Source organism: Lolium rigidum, chromosome 1 (genome assembly GCF_022539505.1).
Source record: "Lolium rigidum isolate FL_2022 chromosome 1, APGP_CSIRO_Lrig_0.1, whole genome shotgun sequence".
NCBI lineage: Eukaryota > Viridiplantae > Streptophyta > Magnoliopsida > Poales > Poaceae > Lolium > Lolium rigidum.
In genome coordinates, this window is record NC_061508.1 from 7416709 (window position 1) to 7436955 (window position 20247).

A 20247-nucleotide genomic window follows, 5' to 3' on the forward strand; every position below is an offset into this window, starting at 1 on the left:
GGTTCAAAACACAATAAAAGAGCAACCCGAACAACCTTGAGTATAAATTGGTCGATGAACATGCAAATCCAGCTAAAAATCTAACCAACTACTGCATATATGAGCTGAAGCTTATAGACTATGAGCTTTTAGACAACACCAGCAACTAATATTAGCTTATAAATTTCGAAATAATGGGCGCTGATCAAAAATAATCCTGACAGAGTGACACGCGGGACACCAAAATCATATACTACACGTAACCTCATTGAATACCACAAATTACAGCGGGTGGCTAAAGAAAACTTTGATCTCTTACAGGGTATAATGGCTATTGTAATATGGCACATACTACACATCTCTATAACAATTATTCAAAACCTCCTCGTCACAACCAACTCTGCACCCAACCCACTGACTTTAGTACATGAAAGTTGGGTATGAAAATGTGTCTTAGGATGAAAGAATTGCCTATATGTTGCTGCTGCAAACAAACCTGACAGGATCGGTGCAAATAGACTAGCATCCCTCAAGTTAGTTTAGACTTCCTTTCTGGGATTTGGATTTGACCAAGAAGCAGTATGTAGCTCACCGGTGAATAAGCATCAACCAATTCAGGTGCTCCATGACAAAACTGGGATTGCAATGTTACCCTCAGAAAGAACAGGTTCAACCATTGAGCTTTTGTTCCATCATTGGCGCCTACTCATCATGTTGGGTTAGTACTGCAAGAAAAACATAAGAGTAAATTCAGATAAATTAAGAATAATTGACTTCTTGCTGGAATTACGATTATAAAAGGTAGGTGAAAACAACATATACATTCAGGCACTATTTATGTAAAAGCGCCCTAATATCTCCAGGTTCCATTGTAAAATTAGATCAGCCATGTGCCATGTAAATACAGATAAAACATATGGAGGCTCGTATTATATATATGCATGCATCTGAACTACTAATTAAGGGCAACAGTTTATATTGTGGTAATTGGATTTGCTTTGAAAGGTATGGAGGCTAGAAGGGCTCAGCAGTCCTAGAACTTGGGGGCAAAGCCAGTGAATCACCATAGACAAAAAATTGGACTTTTACATTTGCCAAACAATTCTTTTAGGCTGGCGAAGTTCCTTCATTGTTCGTACCCCACTGTTCCTCACCCTCAGTCCCATTTACAAGAACAGTTTCTTCAGGTTCATCAGTATCAACTTGGACAGCTTCATCGGTGTTTTCCTCCATTTCATTCTCTTCCATTACCTGAAAGCAAATATATTTTTTCATTTCAGAAAATAATAAAATGGCATCGCATAATAAATCAAACAGAAATATAAAGTAAATAATGGCATTGCGATTACTGCTAAAGATCAGATCTAAAGACTGATCTCTATAACAAAATTGGTAAGTGTATATATATCCTACTTCCCTGAGATGCATAGTGTCACTGATATAGTACAAAGTTGTACTAAATCAGCCACACTTAGGGAGTATAAGTTTTTGTAAGCACCATAGCATATAATACAAGTTGATCAAGGATAAGCATGATGCAAATGCAATACCTCTTCATCAGGCTCTCCACTTTCATCCAGTGCATCTACTTCTTCCTCGTCTTCAATGACCTGCATCCTTTTGAAAGCTTCCACAAGAGTACTGTCTGACTTCTCAGCATAGTTCAAGTACTCATCAGCAGAAGGATAGTGCCCCCTGCCCATAAAAGCCTTATATTATTGCAAAAGATTTACCTACTTCAAAACTATGAGGTGATCCAGATTTTTTTGATAGAAAAATATGCAATCCAATGCAAATCTAAGAAATTGATATCATTGCACCAAGAAAAAAGAAAGCAGTGTATGTGGCAACTTTTACCTCTGGGCAGCAACATTCTGTTCTACTGTAAGTGCAACCTGCCAGTCTTCAAATAAATTTGGATACTCAGCAGGATCTGCCAGAGAGTCTGCAGCTTTAGGATTAACCTGGAAAGGAACAGATGAACAGAATAAGCCAAGGAACAACTGAACAGAAGGACTGAGAGCATAAGAGTGAAAATTCACTGAATAACAGAAAGAGAAACAACTGAACATTGTTTTCTAAAGCCATGGATAACAATACTTGAATGCATTTTTTACTGGAGACAGACTTGTCAAAAAGAGGCTTTAGAGCATAAGAGTGAAAATTTACTTTACTGAGGTCCTTTCTCCATAATGCTACTATCTCTGAAACTTTGCTGGGAAGATAAGAACGTGCCATTAATGCAGCTTCAGGTATACGATTGCTGTAGAATACAGAAGATGCAAATTTAGCTTTGGAATGGAAGTGCAGAGCAATAAGTAGTTCATCACAGCAACCAAGACTCACCTGTCTACAAGCAACTGTATGCAATTTTCCAATTTACCAAGCATAAAGAGGCAGAGGAAAGCAACATTGTTTTTCCCGTGCTCTTTTGCTAGAGAAGCAAGCTTTTCAATTCCTCCAGCATCTCCAAGAGAGGAGTACAGTAATAACAAGCCACTTAAATCCTTCGCCTGCAAAAGGCACTCTTCCGCCGCCTCAAGCTGCAATGTGTGATTTGTGAAATGCTCAGAACAAGTTAACGCAGGTTTAAGCTTACACAATTAGACAATTATATATGTTGAGTTACATAACAATATCCATGGAGAGGAATGGAATTTGGGTGAGGAAACCATGGAAGGATACCGTCTCAAAGCTCAGGTGCAAAAGCATGTGTAATCGATTTCTTTTTAAGAAAAAGATAATTGATTTGATTTTTCTTTCAAGTTTCAAGCAGAAACAATGATTCAATTCAGAACAATTTGGTAGAAAAAAGGGATCTCACGCTTGGATAAGATCTAAGAACTCAATGAATGAATACTTAAAAACTTGTAAGCAATCATTTTTGCATGTCACCTACGAACACCTTTCATAAATTTTAAGAACCAACCTTGCCAGTGGACATGGCAAGCTCACCCAACTGCTTCCACTTCGATTCACTTTGTGCTTCTACGGCAATATCCTGAAAAATTTAGCACTAACGCCTTTTAGACAAACTTTCCAGCATCGAAGACCTTACAGCAGTGCTCTCTATAAAGAGAAAGAAGAAACACGTGCTGTGTACCTTCGCGATTTCTAATTTTCCAAGCTGCACAGCCAAATCAAACTTATAATCAGCATCAGTGGCTATCTCAAGAGCCTCCTCCAACATTCCTCTGGACTCCAAGAAATGAGCAACGCTGCCATATGAAAAAGGGAGACAGATAAGGTTAGATTAAATATGCCAACAGAGAAAGAACAGCGACGCTGCCATATGAAAAAGGGAGACAGATAAGGTTAGATTAAATATGCCAACAGAGAAAGAACACAAAGTTTTATGTCAGTGAGTACATGAAGATACACTAGAAAGCAGTCCGTATTAAATTTTGATTATAGATCAATAGTCGTCAAAAGTTCTATTCGTGAATCTATTTTAGGTGTGATATTGAGATATACGACATCACAAATTGCATGATAAGACATAAACACTGTCAACAAGGTAGCACAATTTAGCAGATAAATGTATTTCCAAGACTCCGTTACTGTTTGGAATAAAAGTGCATTGATTTATTCAGAAAATAGTGTGAACCCCAAACATGTACACCCTCCCGTCCCATGAAACATGTCTTAGATTTATCAAAATTTGGATGTCCTAGTCAAACAATAGTGACTAGATACATCCAAATTTAAAAATCTAAGACAAGTGTCATGGGATGGAGGGAGTGTATCATTAAAAGGACCTATCATTGTGGGTCAAAGACACTAACTAACCTATTATATTGCGCCTTCGGTATGGATGGTAAAATCTCGTTTGCACTTTCCAAATCCCCACGCATCACAAGCGTCTTGTATTCAATCAAACTGAGAAGTAATGTATAGCCAATGACACTGCAACAAGCCAATGTATTAGTTGCAGAAATTAACTACAGATGGTACAAAAGAATGGAGGAATATTTAGTCAAACGCACTTAAACTGCTTGTCAATAAGATAAACTCGACTTTGATTTGCAAGATATCCCAACAAATACATAGGGCGATCCAAGTGATACATCGTTGTGACCTGTAAATAGTGTATAACCATGCAGAAAAAGAATGTTGCATCACACTATTATCCATGTATGGAACGTGAAAACAAGAGAGCACAGAAACTTACCTCGCCACCAACACAATAGTTTAAGCGCCAAGATGAGTTGTTATAAATAAAGCAGTCTCCAACCCAGATCCCTGTTCGCACTCGCTCATTGATCTCATGAAGCAGCTCAAAAGCATCTTCAGCGCCTTCCTCATCCACAGGCTTTCCACCTTCTAGATAAGCAGCAACAACATCTCTCTGCAAGGACAAAATCATAAACAAGACTTCATGCCATGTTTTAAGAAAGGCTTCATATAAGCATGAATTCAAAAGGCACGGGACAGAGAAAGTATGAACGGACATTTAGAGAACGGAATAACTTACGTTGTACTTCAGGATGTAGAACGATGTATCACTTGCTATTGCAACTAGGTCACCACTATCCGCCCAGTAGACATTCTACAGGTTCAGTCAAAACATGCTATTTAAATGTGAATTTCACATATCCATAATTACAATTAAAAAAATGCTGAACTTACCTTGACATTCACATCAATTCGGCGTATTAGTCTACAGTCAGCCCAGTCATAAAAGCAAATGAAGTCACTAGAACACATTGCCAAAAGTACACCGCCAAAGATTCGCTCTGCAGAGAATGCAGGGCGGATGGTTTTCTTCTCCTGTAAATCAGATAACTGAAGTTTAAAAAAAATATTGTTTCACAAATTGGAAACAATAGCACAAAATTACGCATATGTGTTAGATTAAGATGCCAGATCACGTACTAATTCACATAATCTTATATGATTTCTAGATAAGTGAATGCTGCTGAACACTTTAATGTAAGTAAGGCATTCCCTTGAGCTAAAGTTAAACAATAAGATGCAAAGCATGGCAACAACAGAACTACAACAATCTGCAACCTATATTGCTCTATAATTTCTTTCACCAAATATGATAAATTATTATCAGAAACATAACCAATGTACATTAGAGTTAGCAAAAACCTAAAACCTAAAACCCTGAAATATAACACGAGAAAACATGAAAATATTGCATCCCCCAAAGTCATCTTAAATGAAATGGGACAAGGCAAATGTGGATCTTTCGCAAAAAAAATTATGGTAAAATGATAGTAATACACTGCTAATATCACACACCTGGAATGATTTATTGAAAAGCTTTATTCTTGATGTACTTTCTCTGATTGCATACTCTCCTTCGGATGACCAAGCGAACTCTAATGCTGATCCAAATGATCTATTCCTCCAAGCCAGTGCTGTATAGATTATGTATTCACCATCTCCGCATACAACTACAAATCTGCCGTTGGGGTTATGCTTCAAGTTCTAAGCAAACAAAAAGATAACTCATAGTTAGATACACTAATCAAGACATGAAGCGATGACTCATACATTTAAAAAAATTGTAACTTCTCAGTCTAATATAGTTCATATTAAGGAATACAAATAAAGGTGACGATTCAATGAAAAGTAGCTCCTTGAATGATGATCCATGGGTATAGAAGATGCATAATTGGGAATAATGTTCATAGATAACATAAGCATGCAGCATTCTTTAGTGCACACACTAGCAACTCTGCCTGAGATTATCTAAATGCATGCATTGTTGGCAGGGGCATATAAGCAATGAAGCACATAAAAAAAAAAAACTCAAACCTATTGCAGTAAGTAGTTCATATGTTTTTCTTAAAGCTTATGGATTTAGTTGTCAACAGTCACCCTAAGCTAAGAACCAGTTATGCAGATCAAGACGTGGATGAGTAGTGTTTATCCAGGAGTTCAGATAGTTAGATACGATATAACAATACTAGCAAGTGCTAAATTTGAAGAGCAATGTCTCATCCAAAAGTACCTGTGGGTAAAGATCACAGCTTCCCAACTCCTTCACAGCCAGGGGCAATCTTTCCCCATCTGTAGCCTGGTGTAGAACATAATAAGCAATCAGCCAAACTTGTCAATTTGATTGACTTTGTTTACAGAATAGCCAACTGACCTCAAAGTTTGCACCAACACTCTTTATATTCACAGTTTGTATCTCGTTATGTTTTGCCCAAATGACTTTTCCACTGCTATCCATACTTGCAACAGGTACTTCGCGGCCCATTTTAATCATAATAGTTCCCTCATCATAACCAATCACCATTCTAGATGATAAAAAAATGGTATTATTAGTTTCAGTACTAGAAACAGGGAGTAGAACAACAAAGCCCAAAAAGTGGGGAAACAAGAAAAGATGTAAAAACTTTTAACACCTACAAAAATCGGCATATTGCAAGAAACATATAGGTGACAGAACAGAAGGCATGGAATGATTACTAATAACCATCAGTTGACAATACTAGGTTTTGGTAAGTGTGAAAAGAAATGATATTCTGATCAACCAATGGCTAACCAATAATTTGATGCATGCAAAGGTTTAAAAGTAAACATGATAAATTGTAACAAGAACTTCACATTAATATAATGAAGCATGACACCAGTACACATCCATTAGTGATAGGAGAAACATACTACAACATAATACTACCTCTGTCCCAAAAAAAGTGTCTTAATTTTGTCTAGATACGAATTTAGTTGTAGTTACATCCGTATCTAGAGAAAGGTAAGACACTTATTTTTGGACGGAGTACTTATAATGTTAAAATATTATTTAGGTAGCCAGTGCCCGATAGATAGGTGGCGACACCAATGAAACATAGCTTACCTTCTTGATCCCTTCATGTATCCAACAGCCCAGACTCGTTCAAGGCCATAGTTTAGTGTGTTTTCAAGCCTACAAAATGAATAAAAGAAGTAAAAGCAAGAACAGTTAGCCATCAGGATATTCACAGGAGTAGACAAAAGTAATGTGCTACCTCAGAGGCTGGCATAGCTAATATTTTTCAGATTGTTAAAAAGTAGCATCTGGAACAAGAGTAGGCAAACTGACAAGGATGACAGTGGCAGTTATCCTTTTATTTCAGAAAAATAAGCAAACCTATGAGTGAATTATACTATTACCATACCATGTCGATTATTACAAAAAAATGGCTCTTAGTAGTTAGTAGAGTACTCGAGAACTTTTGGGTCCTGCTATAAACTCTAGAGACTCAAGAGCTCATGTCAAGAAGCAAAACTAAAACTCCAACCAGTCAAAGAAAATAAAATTTGCCATAACACTTGGGGCCAAAGGTACCAGTCAATAAGAGTCTCTAAATCCATTGAGTGACTGATTTTTCTTTTGGGTAAGAACTAAACTATCCAAGCACAGAAATTAGGAAAGGCAGATGCAGTGTTCGCACGTTAGTATAAAATTGAAATCAACCTGTAAGTTGTCGAATGCCAGATACGAACTGTCCCATCTTCAGATCCAGTAATGATTATAGGAAGCTCAGGATGGAAACAAACAGCAGAAACGTTGTGTGTATGGCCTTCAAGTGTCTGAACACAGCTCTTAGTTTGGTAATCCCAGACCTGGTTTACAATAATTATCCATCTTAGGATTTTTGTTAACACCTGAAGGTTCATAACACTACAGAGAGTACAAAATAACAGACCTTTGCAGTGGAGTCATCAGAACCAGTAATCAAATAGGGCCTGTCACCACCAGTAAAGTAATCAACACAGTTCACACCCTTTTGATGTCCATCAAGGGTAAAATTTGGATCTGGAGAACCCAAACTCCATATCTGTCGTTTCAGATTAAGTATTAGTGAACCAGATCACTGACATTCATGAGACATAGCTCATACTAACATGTGGCTACAGATGAGAGGGTGTGAAACAGACCTTTGTAGTGCGGTCAAGGGATGCACTTGCGAAAGTGTTAGTATCCTTAGGATTGAAAGTAACCTGCATGACATAGTGTGAATGCCCCTCAAAGATTTGAGTGCACATCCACCCTTTGTCCCAGTCCCACAGCTTTATCAACATGTCATCAGATGATGAAAGCACATATGGAAGAGTTGGATGGACTGCAACACATCTGATGTAATCAGTATGAGCGTCGATAACTTTAACTTTGTCCATAGTATTGTAGTTGTAGACACGAATGTGCATATCATCTGCACCAGCTACAACCCATTGTTTCCTTGACACAAATTTTGCCGACCGCACTGAAATTATGTTCAAATATAGACCATACAGTTAAGTCGGTTCCAGATTCCAGCACAACTTTTATTCTCACGTGAACATAAGTATGCTGTATACCTGGCAGCTCTGAAGTTTCAAATGATTTCACCATGGTCTGCAAGATATAGAAAAACAAGCATATTAAAGAATCAAATATTTCTGTTCAAAGGAATAAAAGAATCTAATACTGGGGGTCAACTTTTAGACTTCTATACGGCAGTACACCATAGATGTAGTTGGTCAAATTAAATTACTCTACAAGAATTTATTATCTAATAGTTGTTTTAGAAATATAAAATAGTTGTTCTAATTCTGCGGGCCAACTTTTAGACTTATATACAATAGTTGTTTTAGATTTATTACTAAAAGACTAAAACAACTAAAACCACGACAAGAATCATGGAACGGAGGGAGTAGTAAATAAATTATCTTATGCAACAAACACGTGGAGGGGAGCCAGGGGAAAGCTTTTAACATCCTACACCACAAATGCATACAACTCATTTGGACTTACTGTATCTTAGATAATAAATCAACCAAATCTAGATAACGAATAGTAAGAGATGTACAGATGTCCCTTTCATATTTGACAATATAATAAGAATGCAATAGTGCTCACAGGAGTGAATCTAGACTTAATCCCCATAGAATGAAGTCCACGATGGAGTTAGGCGGTGAAATTCTTACAGGACTTTTCAATCTTTTGCAAAGATTAAATACAATAATTGGACCTACGACATGAGAAAATTCTCCATAACTAACCAATAAGCAAGAATACAGATTGTGGACGACATCAAATACATCGAAAACCACGCTAAAGCATTGGCAGTTGATGCAACTGAACCTTAATAGTACGAAGCATTCATGTGTAAGTAGTTGGTTTCTCTTTTTGTGTGGGGGGGTGTTAGCACTTGACCGATTGGCATAAGTTCAAAGTCCAATACGTAAGAGTTGCTTTATAGAAGATTCAACGCCATATAACAGAAACAAATAAACTGAAGAAACAGCTGGAGCCCCTTGCCTGCGACTGATAGTCCCAGATGCACACACTTCCCGAGTACAAGCTGGCCAGGATCCTGCATCAGTGCAAAACCAATAGTTAACCACGGCGCATCAAAAGCATGCAAGCACCGACAGCCCAAATGCGGCCGAAGCGTACTGAACGGCGGCCCGAGAGAGAATGCTAGCACTTGCCATGGCTCCGTGGGGTGCAGATCCACCGACTTGACCCTCTCCGACCGCTGCGCGAACTTCCTCTGATCACAGAAACAACAACGAGAAATGAGCACGGAATCAGCTGTCAGCCAGACCTAACTAACTAACTCGCGCGCGCACGCAGCGCGAGGAAACAAGGGAACAACAGCAGCTGGACCGAGATCCAGCGCGGGGGGCGAGCGGGCGCGCGCACCTTGATCTCCAACCTGAGCGGCTGCGGGGAGCACAAGCAGAAGACAACACTGGTCAGATCTCGGCACGGATTGCGGTAGTAGAAGAGGTTGGAGATTCGGGGGCGGGAGTTCGGAAGCGCGTACCATGGTGGCGACGGCGACGGCGCGGCTGGCCGGCGGGGCGAGCGGCGCGGGTTAGATGGATCGCCGAGATCTGCCGCGGCGGGTTGGTGCGGCGCGGCGCGGCGAGGCCGGGTGGGAGCGAGCCAGATCGCGAGCTCGGCGGAGGAGCGAGGCGGGTGAGCAGAGAGAGAGAGAGGGAGATTGATGGGGGACGAGGAGGGGGTTTTGTGCGTATTTTATTTTACTTGGGTTTCAAATGTGAGTACATGGTTGGAGAATTGATACTTTAGGATGAAGTATCCAAAAGAAAATACTTTCGCACGAAGTTACAACCTTATTTGCAAATGAAAAAATCTTAGTTGCAACTCAACTTATACAACTTATAAGTACATGGATCATGTTGTATTTTCTATGGTGTAGGATTCCGCTGAGAGCTGAGCTAATTCTCAGGTACACCCTCATATGTTAACGTCTTAGATTTAACAATAAAGGTGAAAGAAAACGACAAAGAAAGCAATTCAAAAACTGGGGTTCCACTTTTCGGGTCATGGTGATCTCCTATCTTATGTACTCTCCCGTCAGGTTTATTAGTTTTGCATGTATGTCTAGGTCATCAATTTGATCTATATATAATGCAACTATAACATAAAAAATATGCCATTACAAAAAAAATTCTAATTATATATGTTTTATAATATATATATGTATGGATACATGCGGGACAAATAACACGGCCGGAGAGAGTGCACTCATGTGGTAAGTAGTCTATGGAGGAACCCACTTGTGCGTCGTTCATGGCAACAAACTACATGTTACCAATTATTTGGGACTTCAACCATGAAGTGATGTAGCAAGAGGCTATTTCCCATAATGATGATTCATGGATTAAGTGCTTTGAAGCTTTCCCACCGTGGGTTGTTACTTAGCACAGGTTGTCGGTTTTATCAGGTAGTTATCTTACTTTTCTGCGTTGTTAGTGTGTGCGTTCTTGTGTACATCATGTTTTTTTTTTCTATTTTCACCATCAATCCGTGAACATCTGACCAACTCTTGAGCTTGAGGTAGGACCTCATCACTAATGCTCGAGGTGCTGCCAAGCTCGGCTTCCCAACGGCTCGTTGCAAAAGAGAAGAAATAAAAACTAGAAATTCCCTCCTATAGTGGAGCTTTTTCTACCTCAAAGTTCTAGGGATCGAATCAAATTATAGGGGACTGCTATAGATGCTCTTCTTTTTAAGGGAAATCCTAGCGGCATTTTATTGATTGGAAATAACTGTTACATCATTTATTATAAATGTTAACATGAAACCCGGAGATCACCATACTAGACAAAGTTTTCTTTTGAAGAAACACATACTTCTCTAGTTGATGTGCCACTTCAATTGCTTTTATTGGATTGTGCCGAAACGATATTTTTTGCATCATACTAGTTGATGGCAACAACTCTGTGTATACCAACTCGTTGGGATTCCAAGTGCAGATTGTTGTAGTAAGCATCTTTTCCCCACAAGGGTGACTTCAGGGTTTATATCGAACTCTCGAGAAATTGTAAGGGGTTGATTCTTATTCTCCTCTTCTAGCAACCTGCAAGCAAAGTTTTTGTCTTATGTCCCCAACTCCACCGTGTGGTTATCAAGCACAAGGTTTCGTGTTAGTAATATGAAATATAATTATAAATTTAGTAAATTAAAACAAGTAAACTAAGAAAGCAAGAATAAGGCAATGAAAGGATGGTTGTTTTTGGGTTTTGTGTGTTTGCAAGTGAATCAGTATTTTTGTATTTTCAAAATAATAAATGGCAAAAAATATAAAGTATGGTAGTTGTGTTGGAAATGTGTTTCTAATGGTTAAAAATGGAATGAGGTTCGTGGGTTCACTTGTCTACTCTTTTTTTGGGTTGTAGTGGACACAAACAATTCATCAAAGATACAATATTGGTGGAGCTTCAACATGTTTTTGATAAGCATTCATATAGGCATCACGTCCTAACATGCTCTTGCATACAAGTATACTCCTCATATGAAAGGGAAAACTCCAAGCAATCTTGAATTAAGAATCAATCGAGTTTAGCCTCGGGTAATTTGACATAATGTTTGAATCACAAATAGGCTACCATGACCAAACAAGATTATCAAGCTGTCAAGAGATAATTATAGCACATGAGTTCACTGTATCCCTAGCGATGCACCAAAAGAAAAGGTAAATACCATAGTAGATCTTGAATTTGATGTCACTATTTAATCACTACCACCATGCTACTCAGTGTAATACACACTTCTCCCCACACATGCTCTTGCATACAAATTGGGCCAGAAAAAGTACTTAAGAATGGGGTACATGATATGCATCTATCAATACATCTTACACATAATAGGTTCTAATATCATATATCAAATCACAGAATAAAGATCCACCACATAGGAATTACATATATTACCATAATCATGTTAGGCAGAGATCTATGAAGAACAAGAGAGAAATAGATCAAGCTACTGCCACAAACCCATAGTCCAGAGGTGGACTACTCTCTCTTCATCATGGTGCTGATGGTGGAGATGTGGAGAAGGTAGAGATCCCTCCGGCGACGGCTCCAACGTAGTTTTCCCCTCCAATATTCGCTGGTTCTAGTTCTGTTTTGATGTTTCGGTGTTTCTACAATGCTCTCCTCAAGGAAGCCTCGAGGGGTCCTTTATATAGAGATTTTTAGGTCAAACGGAGTCTGTGGGCAAAAGAATCAAACGAATGGGAAGACCGATGAGGGAAAGAGCATGGGTGGGCTCTTGTGGCCCTCCCGGCCCTTCTCGTGAGGTCCAAGTGCTCCATGTGCTTCTCTTGATGGAATTTTGATATCCCCAGAACCCTAGCTCCGTTTGACTTTGTTTAGGTCCATGAAAGCTAAAAATACACAAAACAAGGTTTGCATGCCCTGCAGGTTATAACCAAAATAAAGGGATCATTGGTAAATCCTAAAAAAAATCAATATAAACATGGATATAACATTATATATGTTGCAAAAATGTGGAACATCCTATGAACAAAGTAGTGTTGTGTTTTCTACATGATGTCCTAATTAGCTGATTCACCTTCTATCAACTTTGCTTACTATATTATATATTGGGCCTTGCACTTTGTGGGCTGATTTTTCATTATCATGCATATTATTCTGCCGTTCTACATGTGTGTAGTTGTTGTTATGTCAATGGTTGTACTAGACAAGACATGGTTTTGTTGTTGAAACACATCCCTTAAAGGCAACATAAGTTTGTTTTAGTCTTTGTGTGTGGAGGGCGGCACTAATATCATTTGTTTGTTAATTTCTCCTTTAGTTGTTGATTAAATACTATACAAAGGACGCTCTAAAAGATTTTGGATCAGGAAAATGCCAGTGGTGCTAATTGTTTTTAATCTAATCAGCCAGATCTTTATGAAATAGAAAAAGAATAGCATAACTTCTCCAGATCGTTACGACAAGAGTTTGCTGAAGAAAGTTATTCCATTGAGAAAATGCATGTGCGGTGTGGACCCAAGTGTTGTTAGTTGTTGCGGACCGTAAGTTTTTGAAAGCACCGAATATTCGTGTGCCTATGTATTTTCTCAGAATGTGTGAATCGAGAAATTTTGCTTAGATATGTACTTTTCTCAAAAAATGTTGTACACGGAAATATTTATCTGTGCCTATTCATGTACCTAATATTAAAGAAAGGGTGGGTGTTTATCCCAAAATTTTCATATTGTCCTGCCACTAATATCTGTGTGGATTCGTGGGCCTGGAAATTCAGATCGTCTCCTTATTTTCACTATTACATATTTAGAATTTAGAGTTGATGTTTGTGGGTCAATCAAGGATTACACGCCATTTGGATTTCATTGATGTGCTAATTTATGAATACACGTAATGATCATTTGGTTTTATGTCCTAGCAGAAGGACCTTTGTAAAAAAAACTGGAGACCGTATACAGTTTTTGGTTTTAGCGGAGAGCGAACAGGGTTGCTGACAGCCGCTGAGGCCCAAAGCTTCCTTCGGGCGCACATGGGCCAGGGCCCAGGGAGGCACGGCCTGTATTCTATTTTTCTTCCTTTGCAACCTCAAACTGACAGCCCCTGTTCGTCTTGGCTAGTCAAATCGAAACCCGCGAGGACTCCCATGGTGAGCGACGAGCTTGGAGGAATCAGGGAGTGAACAACCGGAATCTCAGGTACGACGCACCTATCAGCCTCTTCAAATCTCGATAGAATCTGTTGTTTCTGTGCGGAAATCCCTGGTCGTTGAATCGATTCTACACAGTTTTCGGACAGGTTTATATCTCCGCCATGCCGGAATCGAGTTCAGATCCTGCAAATGGTAATGGGAAGAGGAGCCTCCCTTCGTGGATGGGCTCCGGGGGCGGGGAGGGAAGTCCAGGCAAGAAGAAACACGCGGAGGAGACCCGCGAGAGGGCTCAAACAGGGCCGGATTTCTCTAAACTCTTGGTAGCCCCCTCTGCCTACAATGGGATGTGTATTGATCTGTGCAAGATTTGTGAATGCTAACGATTCAATGTGTTTGTTTCGGTAGGATGGGGTGGTGTTTGCGCTGTCAGGGTTCGTGAACCCTGAGAGGGGCAGACTGCGCTCCCAGGCGCTGGATATGGGAGCGGTGTACCGGCCCGATTGGTCATCGGATTGCACGCTTCTTATTTGTGCATTTGCCAACACCCCCAAGTTCCGGCAAGTGCAGTCGGAGAATGGAACCATCGTCGCGAAGGTTTGTTCTCTTCTTACCTCTGATCATTGTAATTAGTTTTTTCTCCAAACATTCTGTCTTAAAGGGAGAAATTCTAGTGCATTTAACATGTTTCTTTGTGTATACTAGTTAAGATTAATCTGCTTTCTGCAACATAGTGTCACTGAGACTAACAAGAAAGAACAGAGTCACGTACAACGATATCTACTGTTTCATCTGCATTTGGTGATCTATCGCTTGATAGTTCCTTCAGCATGCACTATATGTTTGTATGGTATTGATTGTCACCCAAAGAGCAGCTACGTGCCACGAAAAGACTACCTGTTTGAATTATTTCACGGAGACATTGCGGCCCTCGATTATTGGAAAATTATACTATTGCATAGTCCATGTTGCTAGTGAAGAAATTAAATTTATGGCAACAAACTGCATAGCATACAAGCATAGATTGTTCATGGGTACACATAAAAGATAAGGTTGATATGGATAACTGGAAACCTTAGTTGGTCTTACTTTGTCATACATCTTAACATTATGTAAGCTGGATTTGATGCTCTTGAGAACACAACTAATCGTTTCTTATGCTTCTTTCGTGAGTTTAGGAATGGATCTCGGAATCGCACAGTCAAAAAAAACTTGTTGACATCGAGCCGTACCTTATGCATGCTGGAAAACCATGGCGAAAATTTAAAGAGCAAGCTGAATCCAGTCGAGGTGGTTATTTATTTTATCTGACATAAAGCTTTATCAACATAAGATCCCCTTTTATTTTAGGTTATTTGTTTCCTTTAGGTGGTTGTATTCTGCCATATTATTTTTATTTCTTGTATCAGTATGGGATTTTGGGTTCCCCTGTGTAACTTCTGTGCAACGTAGAGGGTATGGAATTTATAACTTCAAAAGAGTGTAATCTTTAGATTTTTAACCTTCGCGTATGGACCATGTCAAGGTGATACCACTTTATCACTTCGAGGTGGCAAAATAGTTGCTGCTTATGAATATTTGTTTTCTGGTTATGGGATTGGGGTTACCGTCCCCCCCTGGGAATAGAGAGCAAATTAATCTTATAGCTATAACTGCATATTGTCACGTATTCTCACCCATGTGTGTAATTCAGGGATGCTCAGTTAGTAACGTACGCACACATGCCAGACATAGCTGTGGACTTGCTATGGATGGTAATGGACCAACTAGGATTGAGTTTTGGCAACCTCCTTAATAAAGAAGCATTTGATGCGCAGCCCCAAGTATTTTTTTTAAGTTGAATAATCGTTGCAGCTCCAGAGTACTTTACCTGTTTTCCCTGCGTTCTTTAAAATTTGAAGTTTTCAATTAAATCTAAAGCTATATTTGTGTTAATTTAGCTTTATCATCCTGTTGTAGATCAGAAGAAGCCACATAAAGACCATGAAAAGCAACTTGAACGGGCTCATGCTAAGACATCGCCCTCTGCTGCCATTAAGGTCAGTTCAATATAAATTAGTGAAAAACCCAGAAGCCTGTTTAATAAGACATATAACTATTTTTTTCTTTTCAGTTGTAACTATTAGCTGCCTACTTGAGCTTCGTATCAGCACATTGTAAATTGTACCACTGGTCATTACAGACTGAAAAATTGTTGTATCTTACCTGAATTTAGATGTTTCCACAAGGAAGCAAAAGCAATAATATTCGGAACATGTTTTAATTGGATTTCCCGTCATATTGGTTAGTTAAAACAGACATCTTTTTTTAGATCAATAGGATCCCTGTTCATGGGAGGCCCCTGAAACCAGCATAGTTCCGTACAGTTTTTTCTGCGATAAACCTGGCAGATGGGGAAAGAAAAGCAAAAGATAAAAACTGCAGGTTCACTACAGTTCGAGGACAGGCAACATCTCATACAGCAAACTTTTCTGCAAAGGGATAGTAGCCAACATCCTTCTTAGAACCCTTCTGGGTTTCTATATCTGGTAGAGGATTATTAAGAAGCACATATAAGTTTGAGGGAAAGAAAGTAGGTTGTACATGACCTAGATTCCGGACTGGCCATCAGAATAAATTGATCATAGTTGATAGTAGTTAAGTCCCAATCTGCATGTGTGAGCTATGGTTCCTATCCCTAAAAAACAAAATAGAATGTACTATGATGCCTACTACCCCCATTCCAATGAATAAGGGGTATAAATTTAGTCAAAAGTCAAACCATACTAATTTTGACTAAATATTTGAAGAAAGATCAATTTCTATGATGTTGAATAAATATATTATGAAAATATATTTTAGGGTTAAGTGCATTTTTGGTCCCTCATATCTTGCTAAAGTCTAACTTTGGTCCCTCTACTCTGTTTTGGTCTAAACCTGCCCTCGAAGTCTTAATTAAGTCCAATTTTGGTCCCTGGTGGTTGAACAGTTTTTGACTCTTTTTTTGCCACTGTGGATAGATTTGGACAGGTTTAGTCCACGTAGGACTATCTAACCTCGAGATCAGTTATGCAGTTAGCATTACAATGGTTCACTAGGGAGATCATAATCATGATCATTATCCGTTTGGCGTAGTAACCCTAACTCTTCCCCAACACCTAGCGGCGGTGCCTGACACTATGAGGGCGGATAAGCTGGGCGAGAAAGGCAGAATCGGCGGACATGCGAGGGCTTTTGCGTCAGGGGGAAAGGCGGAGGCGGCTGAAGTGGCGAGGATGGCTGCACCAAGCGAGAAAGGCGGATGCGGCACACATGTATGTTAGGGAAGGGGATTTCTTCTATTTGTTGACTAAGGACAAATGATCTCACATAGATTAAAAACCGGCCAATTTTATCCACGATGGCAAAAAAGAGAGTCAAAACCCGGTCAACCATCATTAAACTTAATTAAGAGTTTGAGGGCAGATTTAGACCAAAACAGAGTTGAGGAACCAAAATTAAACTTTTGCTAGACTTGAGGGACAAAAATGCACTTAACCCTATATTTTAGGGTGAATATATTGATATTGATTAAGTATTGTAATTGTTCATATTTTTGTCTATAACATTGGTCAAGCTAAAGATGTCGTTTACTTTGACTAAATTTATACGCCTTATTCATTGTAACGGAGGGTGCTTACTATGATGCATACCTATGCATACTGATGTTTTTTGAAAACGAATGACTTCTCGGAGGCATTAAAGAGCTAATGGCATCTACATTTAGATTTTCCCTGGAAGTATAATGATTCAGTAGAAATAAATAGAACAATATGAGAGCAAAACCCATGTCCCTGGAAGCATCTTACTATTCTTTGGTCTTGCAGACAGTATCTTCAGTGATTCTTTTACATGCATTATTTCGACAGGGCCTCATAATGGTTTCTTTTGTACAGGCAGGACAAGCAGACGCTACAAACAAATATTTTTCACCCTCTAAAATTAAACAATGGGCAATGGATGATTTTGTAAAAACAATATCATGGTTGGAGAGCCAAGAAGAGAAGGTGAGCAATTAGGGTTAATAAAGGGGTGAAGTGATGTGATGAAAGTACACTTCAAGCCTTATGATTTTGTCTTTGCGTCAGCCTCAGATTTGGTATTTTATGAAGTACTTCTACGAGCACTATATGGCTATCATAGAGATCATCTGCACTCCAAGTGACCCACCAATGATGAATTTTGTTTTTTGGATTTTCAAGGGGCCGAACACCCCCAACTCATTTTGAGTATGAAAATGAAACCAGACTTTGTTTTATTAATGCAGATCAGATCAAAATGTTTTCTCGGGCTAATATCATTAATGCAATGTATAGTATCTGTCGTGATGAAACAATCAACTAAAGCACTGGACACAAGGGTGTAACGTTTGCTGTTATATCTGACTTCTCTGGCTTCTCTTTTGATAGCCAGAGCCAAACGAAATGAAGGCAATAGCTGCTGAAGGGGTTATCACTTGTCTGCAGGATGCCATCGAATCCCTTGAGCAAGGCAATGTAAGGAATGCAACATCTCTACCTAGATATGCTGGGCTTTTGAGTTGCTTGTGTTTATTACTTGGAAGTATGAACAAATAATGTACTATATCTTTTATTATTTAGAATGGAGCACATGTGGACGGAGGTAGTGGTCTTAACTAAATAACCTGAAAACATTAAATTGATGTTTGCCTCGACGTCTGTTGTAGATCTGGGTCAAATTTCCATTGACCTTTTTCTGGAAAATGGAAACTTTATTACCCCTGGCATCTGCACCATAGATGCATCTAGCCTGATTTGTAGAATTTGCATTGACTTACTATGATTTTGTGATTATGTTTCCAATAGTGAACACCAGCGTACCGAACATTCATGTTTCCTAAACTATGAAGTGTTCCTTAACATGCGGTATACTCTCAGCTGACCACGATCAACTTCTCTTGTAGGATATCAGTGGAGTGGCGGATCAGTGGTGCTTTGTCCCCCATGTTGTCGATGAGCTAGTGCGACTGGATGGAAGAAGAAACGAGGGATCACTGTCTAAACAACAACTCACCCAACTAGCAGTGAAATGCAAGAAAATCTACCAGGCCGAGTTAGCCCACATGGAGAGTGATGACAAGAAGGGAAAGGTACGTCAGAGCAATCCTCCTGACACTGATAGTCGTGGGAAGACTGGAACAGATGATGCTGAGTACGACAGTGATGATACAATAGAGATGACAGAGGAAGAGATCGATCTCGCTTGCAGACAGTTCTCGGGGATTAGTAGCTAGGTGAGGAAAGTGTTTTTTTTTTCTTCTGAAGAGGAGAATGCTGACTATATATCTCTGGGCACAGTATGTTCGACAGTGATCGAATGTAGTTGTTGTGGATGGGAAATCTTAAAAAGTTTATCTGGAGCATGCGTTCTGTTCTTCGTCTAGTCTTTTTTGCCTTTTTTTTCTACTTCAAACAACTTATCTCGCGGTTTTGATCTACGATCAAGTTATCTCGTGCTTTGGTTTTCAGTATGATACACTTTGATCATGATGTTTGGGAACATGGCAGCCTCTAGGAACACGACTGAAATGTATTTGGAACTGAATTAATAAATATTTAAAATTAAGCATGCATATATTGATAACTTATAAATGAATTGTATTTGGAAATGAACCTAGATATATCTGTTATTAAGCACCACTTAAACAAAAAAATAACTTTATCTGAAATGTTATATAAACAATGATTATGATTAGTACTCATTATGTGTGAATCGTAATGTATGTGGACTTATTTGGAATGTATCTAGAACAGAATTGAAAACACAAGAACAGAACTGAAAACACATTTCAATATATCTACAACTTTTTTCAAAAATGTATTGAACTAAGTTGAACTAAAATTGGAAAACATATCTAGTTCTAAATGGAATCATATATGGAACTGAACTTGGATATTTGGGTTCCTTGGCAAACTAAAAAATACAATGGTCAATATTCCTTATAATCGATATACTTAATTATATCGCAAGAATCTTATGATTTTTCTGAATAGATAGTCATTGTAAATTTGAATTGAGACACCTATTCTATGATGGATTTATACGAACCTTATATTTTAGCGCCTTTAGTAGGCTTAGTAATTTCAGCAATTGCAATGGTTTCTACATTATTTCTTTATGTGCAGAAAATTAAGATTGCCCAGTATTTTTAGTGTAAGTAGTGTCATATGGTAGGGTATGTGGCTCTTTCCTGGTGGTAGATGACTTGTAGTAACGGCTTTTACAATTGGAGGCGGCAATACTAATTAGGGCTTCTTTGTTGGTGGCGCTCTTCAAACACGGAGTCGTGATTTTCAAGGAGAAAACCTGATATTTGGTCTTTATTAGATGTACGTGACAATGATCTT

General features: G+C 38.9%; 2 protein-coding genes across 5 annotated transcripts; one reads left to right on the forward strand and one right to left on the reverse strand.

Annotated features, from left to right (window-relative positions):
• Window positions 1-219: 219 nt before the first annotated feature.
• Window positions 220-9766, reverse strand: LOC124684861 (coatomer subunit beta'-1). 4 transcript variants are annotated; one of them, XM_047219116.1, is made up of 25 exons: window positions 9735-9766; window positions 9611-9631; window positions 9397-9458; window positions 9224-9278; window positions 8281-8317; window positions 7861-8186; window positions 7629-7760; window positions 7397-7545; window positions 6797-6865; window positions 6086-6236; window positions 5945-6010; window positions 5230-5418; window positions 4609-4749; window positions 4454-4528; window positions 4151-4327; window positions 3966-4057; window positions 3769-3885; window positions 3083-3197; window positions 2909-2980; window positions 2326-2522; window positions 2149-2242; window positions 1837-1943; window positions 1530-1674; window positions 1134-1230; window positions 220-704 (listed from the first exon to the last, which is right to left on the reverse strand). In XM_047219116.1, the coding sequence occupies exons 1-25, from the start codon at window positions 9735-9737 to the stop codon at window positions 682-684; spliced, it is 2712 nt and encodes a 903-aa protein (XP_047075072.1). In that variant the 5' UTR covers window positions 9738-9766; the 3' UTR covers window positions 220-681. The 4 variants fall into 4 exon arrangements, with proteins under 4 accessions (XP_047075072.1, XP_047075071.1, XP_047075069.1 ...); XM_047219115.1 differs by having other exon boundaries at window positions 1119-1230; XM_047219113.1 differs by having other exon boundaries at window positions 1069-1230.
• A 4044-nt stretch (window positions 9767-13810) lies between these two features.
• On the forward strand, window positions 13811-19282 carry LOC124666786 (DNA-repair protein XRCC1-like). Its single transcript, XM_047204118.1, has 8 exons — window positions 13811-13910; window positions 14000-14184; window positions 14270-14458; window positions 15040-15151; window positions 15821-15900; window positions 17776-17886; window positions 18289-18375; window positions 18804-19282. Exons 2-8 carry the CDS (start codon window positions 14026-14028, stop codon window positions 19131-19133), a joined length of 1068 nt encoding a protein of 355 aa, XP_047060074.1. The 5' UTR covers window positions 13811-13910; window positions 14000-14025; the 3' UTR covers window positions 19134-19282.
• Window positions 19283-20247: the final 965 nt, after the last annotated feature.

Bases quoted from the DNA above. Each gene is read 5' to 3' on its own strand.
- LOC124684861 (XM_047219113.1), bottom strand. The intron at 6,011-6,085 runs GTCAGTTGGCTA...GTTCTACACCAG, and splicing joins GTGTTGGTGCAAACTTTGAG to GCTACAGATGGGGAAAGATT. The intron at 2,981-3,082 runs GTACACAGCACG...TAAATTTTTCAG, and splicing joins GAAAATTAGAAATCGCGAAG to GATATTGCCGTAGAAGCACA.
- LOC124666786 (XM_047204118.1), top strand. From the start codon at position 14,026: ATGCCGGAATCGAGTTCAGATCCTGCAAATGGTAATGGGAAGAGGAGC. The intron at 14,459-15,039 runs GTTTGTTCTCTT...TCGTGAGTTTAG, and splicing joins ATGGAACCATCGTCGCGAAG to GAATGGATCTCGGAATCGCA. The intron at 17,887-18,288 runs GTGAGCAATTAG...CTCTTTTGATAG, and splicing joins TGGAGAGCCAAGAAGAGAAG to CCAGAGCCAAACGAAATGAA.